Below are 7,602 nucleotides of genomic sequence, written 5' to 3'. Positions count from 1 at the left end.
CTTTACTCATGAAATTTTTCAAAAATAGTGTGTCAAACTCATTTATACGTTAACGAAACTTTACATTAAAACCATATACAATAGTATTTTAATAGTATAAAAATCCATTAACTAGATTTACTCTTTATTATCACTTAAAACATGATTTCATCTGAAAATTCAAAAACAAACTTGGCTCTACACATACATATTATTTATACCTCAAACCTATTCATTTTAAAACAATATTCAAAAAAGGAACTTTCGCGATGATGGATCAAAATTCAAATGGCGTCACCGCCTCCCGGAAATTGAACACCGGGACCGCTTGACCCGGATCGCGGGCTGACAGCTGTCAAAACGACAGCCGCCATTTTGACCCCGGATCGTAGTTTCGCTATCTATTACCGCTGTGACTATTAAAATTATGGACTGACTTTGACTCATATTTTCACTTTATTAGTACAAAATTCAAACATTTGTATGTTTAATATTTATAATTTGTAGCATTCATAAAGTTAGTAAATTGTATTAATTAAGTATAAGTAGTGTAAGTTAGTAAATTGTTGTAATTATATTCAAATATTTTAGAGACATTTTAGCACGGAGACGTGGCAAAACTTTTTTACGCAACTATTTCAGTTCTCAAAACTGGGTACATTTTCTTGTTTGGAGTGAGTAATCTTTACTAATCTATGATTATGATAAACTAAACTTCAATGTGCTTATAGTACCGCTGGGGCACAGATCTCTCAATATGAAAAGCTAGCCAGATTTTAAGTCATACATCTCTACCCTGGACATGTGTATATTGGTAAACTTCCCTCCCCAAGTGTATATTGGTAATTAGGGAAGACATTGCGAAAACTCTATTGCATGCATAATATTTCCTCACGGTATATCTTTCATCGAAATTCATGAATGAATTACTACTCATTCTCACTAACAATGTTATAATTTTTGCGAGCTATTATCTGCCAAATACTGAATGGTCTATGACAAAACAAGAAATGTATTAAATGGTCCATTATGATGAAAACATTAAGAAACCTTGTTCACCAAGATTACCTACCACGCCGCTCCACTGCGCTTCAACATCACATCGTACAATATAATTAACGAATATTAATTTTACAATTCGTGATTCCATCTAAAAATCATCTACGAAACCCCTGAGAATATTTAATTTTATTACCTACATTTTATAGAATCTATAAGGAATTCTCGTGGGCTAAAGACGTCAATTTCAAAATACCCGAGGCCCGATCGCTGTATCGCTATCGCCGATCAGATAGTACAGCGGTATGCGCGCGCGCACCTATAATGACTCAATTATCCGCTTAGAGGGGGCGTGGCTCCGTACACTATGTCTTCATTACACGAAACGTGATAGCTAAGTATGGAACAGGTTTGTCTTAACCGTGACCCATCCGTTAATCCTGGTTGGCTTCAAGTCGTTAAGCTCGATGTGTTTTAAGATCTTCAAAGGCTGCTGCTGAAGCTAAATTGTATTATGATGCTTCTATTCCTGTATTTTTATGGGTTAAAAAGTTTTCAGTTTTCTTACTTAATATTTGTTAATTAGTATAGTCCGTAAAACTACTAGTCCACTCTGAATATAGAAATAAATCAATTCGCCAATTCTATGACTACACCTGCTCGCAACAACTTCAGAGCGGACTACCACAATCATATTATTCCATTTTTTTGATAACACCAAAGCTCATTAATTACCATTAAACAAAAAGGAAAATTAGTTGATTAACAAGTGATATAAAAGTTTCGTCTTTACCTATTTCCATATAGATCAGGGGTTCCCAAAGTGTGCGCCGCGGCGCCCTGGTGCGCCGTAGAAAGTAAAGAGGGGCGCCGTGAGTTGATCCTCTTAATTATTGTACACCACAAATCAATATTTGAATATAAAATAAAATCAATGTGAATCAAAACGCCAATGCGTTTTAATTCACATTGATTTGACTGATTAATTATCGTATTTAATTTTTGTTTTTTCTCAAGTATTTCTTGTTGTTTTCCGTTTAAACGTAACCGTTGTAACGTAACTACTATTATTGTGGGTACCTATTTCTTTCGACTGTCTTCTTCTAATAGTTAGCTAGAACAGGGCGCCGTGAAAAAATATCGAACTTGTAACTGCGCCGCGGGTTACAAAAGATTGGGAACCCCTGATATAGATTATGGATTTCATATCATGAAAATAAAGTCCACATTATTCATTAATAAAAAAATTTAAAATTTCTACAAATTCAAAATCCATACTAGCCTAGCCTCAAGAGGCGCACACGCAGACTGGATAGAACCTTATCTATGGTCCAGGGAAACAACGAATTTATTGGCAACATCGGGACGTCGTGATGGCCGCCACGATACATCCTCTAAGCTAAGCGCTATCTCCTTAACGCATCTGTGAGAATCACGATCGGCAATTGATTTTTAAATTGTGCCCATCTTCCTAGAACATTCATAATTGCGATGCTCGCTGGTCTTCTTATGTAATTCAATTGTAAGTGTAGTTTATGACAGTTTGGAGAAAGTAAGGAAGTGTGCATCATCATATCTTACCAAGTACAAGGTACATTGCAGTTGATGTGGTGGCGTAGAAAGGAATTTATGCAGTTTGTAAGATGACATAAGTAGAACCTATTAAGCCCACTCAACACTCTCGTGAGAATGTCGCGAGAACGCGAGAAAAGCACGAGAAACGAGAATGTGGAGCCTTGCGAATCTTGTGAGAATGTGGAGCGGGCTTTACTGAAGTTTGCAGAAACTTTTTCATTTATTCAGTAACATACCATATACCGTATGTAGTAACATACCACACCACTCTTCTCTGAACTTAGTTATCCATGCTTATCATGCGTGGATTGGCATACTCCAAACTCCTTCAATAACTTTTTATTATAATAATAATTTTTTACGCCTGTACGAGTATCTACCTATAGATATGTGGGATAGGTTTCTTTTTAACACGCTTTTTTTAATCTACATATACTTAGTTCCGAAAATTTAGAGTCCCCATTATGGGTCTCACACCCTGTTCGTGAAACCGAGAGACCGAAATTTCTATACATATTTTAAACATCAATATGATCTTATATTAATGCGACTTAATTTTGTTATACAAGATAAGAATAATTTTTATTCCGGAAGTTTATCAAATAAAGACACTGCTCCGTGTAGTTATTCAATAAACTGATAACAACATGCTGGTACTACACTGGTACAGTGGTACTACACTGGTGATAAATTAAAAAACTTAAATGACACAATGACAAATATAACAATCTTACGTCATTGTACAAAGCAAAGTAAAGAATACAAAGATATCTAAAGATAAGAAAAAGGAAAGAAACATGAACGATGATGAGGAAGAGTATATTGCGTACAGACACGACAAATACACACACGCAAACCAAGACATCACCAAATTAGAAGAGGAATTCCCAGATGAAAAAGATCATCCCGATTTCAAATGGAATCAATTCGTGTACGACTACCATTCTGCGAATCCTGATATATCTTTCAAGAGAGTGAAGAGAGATGATGAAGAGGAAGCACCACCGCCTGCTGAAGATGCCGCTGAGCCGGGTGGTGATGAAGTCGATGATGGAGAACCGCCACGATTTATAACACCTATTATCGGCATCACTGTATTCTTTACTATCGTACTGATAGTTGGACCGCTTTTGGTTCGCAAGGGTCCTAATAAGGGGTTAGTATATTTAAAACTAGTTTTTTATAATATAAGAGTAGCAGACGAGCATGCAATCCACCTGATGGGAAGTGGCTACTGCCACCCATGGACATCTGTAATCAACCCCAGATAAGATTAGATACCTACCTGAGTTCGGCCACAGATGCGCCGCTACCCCTGAGGACTAAGCTGGAACGCCTCGGAAAAGTCTATCTCCCATACCACACCCTTCAAAACGGAACACAGTAGCGCGTAACACTGCTGTTATTAGGTAGAAATAGGTGTGGTAGTATATTTGAAACTAGTTATGCTCTTAGGTACTTAAAAGTCCACTACTGGCTTCTTTAAGAACTTGTTTGTAAATATAATCGGCTCCAGGATCTAGGAATTATATTTATAAACTTAAAGTTTACAAATTTTAGTTTTTGGATCGTCGTAATCCAAACGTATAATGGACACCTAATAGTCCATTGTTTTTGTTTTCAGGATCGTTCAATCCAGCATTATGCTGACTGCCTTCTGTATGTGGATTTTGTAAGTAAAATATTTTTTTGTTGGTACATAATTGATGGAACACAATCGCCATGATCTTCATTATATTTATTTGTAATTGTGCACAAGTGCACGTAGTATTATTTACAATTGTATATTGGTACGCAAATTTGCAGAATTTGTTGTATCTATTAAAATATTTCTTTACTTCTTTTGCTTGATAAATTATAAGCCATTATACAAATGTTATGTAACACATTATCACAGATAATTCAAATGATATACCTTATGTATCTACTAGAATCTATTAACTAGATAGTGCAATATTCCCTGAAATTTACCTTCATTGTCGGCTTTAATTACTACTTTTATTTCATTCTCCACCATGTCATGCATTTCAGTTGGGTGACAGTGTACATCGGCCAGATGAATCCACTTATGGGACCTCGTTTGGACAACACATCTGTAGCTTGGATTGCTTTTAAACTGGTAAGGATATTAGTACCTACTGTCTCTCGTTTCAACGTAGAAATTCAACAAACAGGACAGAATAAGGCGGTAGAACTCTCCGTGATTCTAACGGTTCCGTCGTAAAGACCTATGTCTATCTTATCACAAAGGAGCGACGCTGTTGTATTCTGATTTGAATATGTGTGGTAATTTTATTCCTCGTGATATTTATACCATCTAGTGATCATACTTTTAATATTTTTACTATTAAGTGCATGGGATTCAACAGGGTCAATAATATTCTTATCTGGATCTACCGAATTTTTCTCTCTTGTTTCGGTGTTCAATTCATATTATGAACTGTCCTTATTTTGATGTACAGTAATAAAGGAAAATATATGATAACCTCATAACTTCTTTGCCTATCTTTATGTAATAAAATTAAAACCTGTCCGTCTAATGTTAAACGTAGAAAATAGATATTTTGCGCAGGAGTTCGTATTCGTGCATGTAACGTAGAATTTGAACGTGAATCTAAGAATTTGAAAATTCATTCTCTCAGAAGATTAATATGGTATGAAAACTTGTTATAAATTAATTAATAATCCAAGTAATTGTTTATAATTGCAGGGCAATCCAGTAAAACCCTTGGATACTACCGGCGGTGGTGATTAGTTTCCTTCATAAGTATCTACCTCAATTTCTTATTCGTAAAATGCATAACTTCCCTACAAAATTACTCACCTTCAGGATTATCTGATCGAGTAATTAGTTTTATTTTGTCTGTTTTATTTATTTTATTGTTACTTAGTAAAATAGTTTTATTATAAAGATATTTTTTATTACCCTAATTTATATCAGGACTTTTCATATCTATGGAAAACCCGTTATTTGTACCTAACTTAATAACTAATCAATAAAAATAAACACTAATAAGTAACGTATTACAATAGAGAATGTAGATTTATGTAACATCAACATAAAAATAGTATTTTGTTAATATACACATAACAGGGAATTCTTTTTTGAATCCCACTGCTGGGTACCCCAAGTTGCGAGAATAACCTTACCATTGAGTATGTTACACAAAAGTATTTTTTTATCCAAAATATAAAAAGTTCTTCGTGAGTTTCTCAGTTGTTTCTTTTACAAAATAGTCAAAGTTGAATTATCTCTAGACGAGCTTTCATCAAAGGGCAAATTTATTTTTATAACCATTTACGAAAACTATAACAAGTGGAAACGGCAGGACATTTAATTTGTTCCAACCCCCGACTCCAATAAACACGACGCAATCAAAAGTCGAACACCGAACGAATTGTAATCGCACACGCCCCGACAAATCCGGCGGTATCGCTAAAGATCAAAATAACATTTGTACCGAAATCATTTATCAGCGATTCTCATTCCATCGCCCTCGGCCCGCGTTGAACTAATACGGGGTAGGGTGTAGTGGTAGCGGGTAGCGGGTAAGTATTAAAACAACGGATGAGTTAGGATGATTTATGTGACTTCCATAAAAATATTTTTTCGTGTACATTGAAGTATGATCAGAATGTCAGAAGTAAACATCATTGGAATTCATATACTCTCATTGTTGGAGCGTTGTTGAAAAAAGCGTGGAGGGCTCCACTTATCAATTTTCGAAAAGCACCCAACACTTTTTCTACAAATTTACTGTTCCCTTACTGATTACTAGATTGAAAATTATTTTCTACTTTTTAGTTGATTTTATCATAAAAGCGTGTTTTTTAGTTTTTTGAACTAGATTTATCTTATTAATTTTTAGTATTTGTTGTTATAGCAACCATCATTATGAATCGTCTGTAGAAAAAATAAGTGTCTATCTATGACGGTTTAAGAGATAAAGCCCTGTGACTCTCGAACAGACAGCGGAGGGTTTCGTTTTATCCTTTGGGTACGGAATCCTAAAAAACATTCTACAAGATGGCATTATAGATATGTTTCAGTACATTTGAGTTATAGGGAAATAACATTATTATTTTTCAAAACTAAAAATCAATCTAGTAACTTTGCCTGAACTCTCCCTAAGGCGCTTCCTCTCGCCTCGAAAATCGTTAATCCTGAGGAGGTTGATAAGGACAATGGTACAAAATTATTAAAATCGTGTATTGTCATCGGTTTTTGATAATTTTTCAAAATTTTGAATTAAACTCAACGTTCAAAGTGGATAGAAATCGGGTTCAAAGATTCCGTTACTGTTACGTACATACATATATACATACAACCCAAGCTAATAAAAGCGTGTTAATAATCCATTTATATAATTTTAGTACTTAGGCAGATTGTCGACGTTAAATGCATAGCTAAATAATTCGAAACATAGTGTTACTTGTCATATAGGATCAATCAATACCAATTTACTTTCGCTCTATTACGTAAGTACTATAATATTAAAAAGATTTTCTATTTTTTAACCCACAAATGATAATTATTATCTGAATATGTCTTTCTTATATCTAAAGGGAAGTTTGTACCAATATTAACATCTTAGGTACTATACAAGTGAGACCTCGCCCGGCTAGGATAATACAAATGTTTGTAAGGTCTGTGAAAAATATAATACAGATCCCGTTACCACTGCCCAAAAAACAGATAACATATAACCGCCTCCGCTTAATCTCCATCTGTGACCTAACCCTAAGCCCTTTAGAGCGGGAAACTAATGTGTTTCAGGGGAATAGCATCTTTGTGGGGAGATCGTCATTAATACTCGCTGGTGACGACGTTTACATTAAAATTTAATATTTGTATTAAATCTCCTACCTACGCCACTTGATGTGATTGTGCAACCAGATGGCAATAATTGGTTAGCTTGGTAATTTATTCGGATTGAGTAGGTATATTTTAATATCATAATGTTATTTGAAAATGATTAACCAATTATAATGTTAATGGAATATAATAATTTAAAATTCATTTTATTGAAATATTTTACGAAGACTAAA

At 34.6% G+C, this 7,602-nt stretch overlaps 1 protein-coding gene across 1 annotated transcript; it reads left to right on the top strand.

The window, feature by feature from the left end:
- The first annotated feature begins 3,273 nt into the window (after positions 1-3,273).
- On the top strand, positions 3,274-5,464 carry LOC140744032 (uncharacterized). The gene is made up of 4 exons (XM_073075473.1): positions 3,274-3,709; positions 4,178-4,225; positions 4,585-4,672; positions 5,264-5,464. Exons 1-4 carry the CDS (start codon positions 3,351-3,353, stop codon positions 5,306-5,308), a joined length of 540 nt encoding a protein of 179 aa, XP_072931574.1. The 5' UTR covers positions 3,274-3,350; the 3' UTR covers positions 5,309-5,464.
- Positions 5,465-7,602: the final 2,138 nt, after the last annotated feature.

This window comes from Epargyreus clarus, unplaced genomic scaffold (assembly GCF_041222505.1).
Source record: "Epargyreus clarus isolate Ecla_fem2 unplaced genomic scaffold, WU_Ecla_fem_2.2 ptg000008l, whole genome shotgun sequence".
NCBI classification, from domain to species: domain Eukaryota; kingdom Metazoa; phylum Arthropoda; class Insecta; order Lepidoptera; family Hesperiidae; genus Epargyreus; species Epargyreus clarus.
Note: the sequence above shows the minus strand (reverse complement) of the source record. Positions and strands in the feature narration are given on the sequence as shown.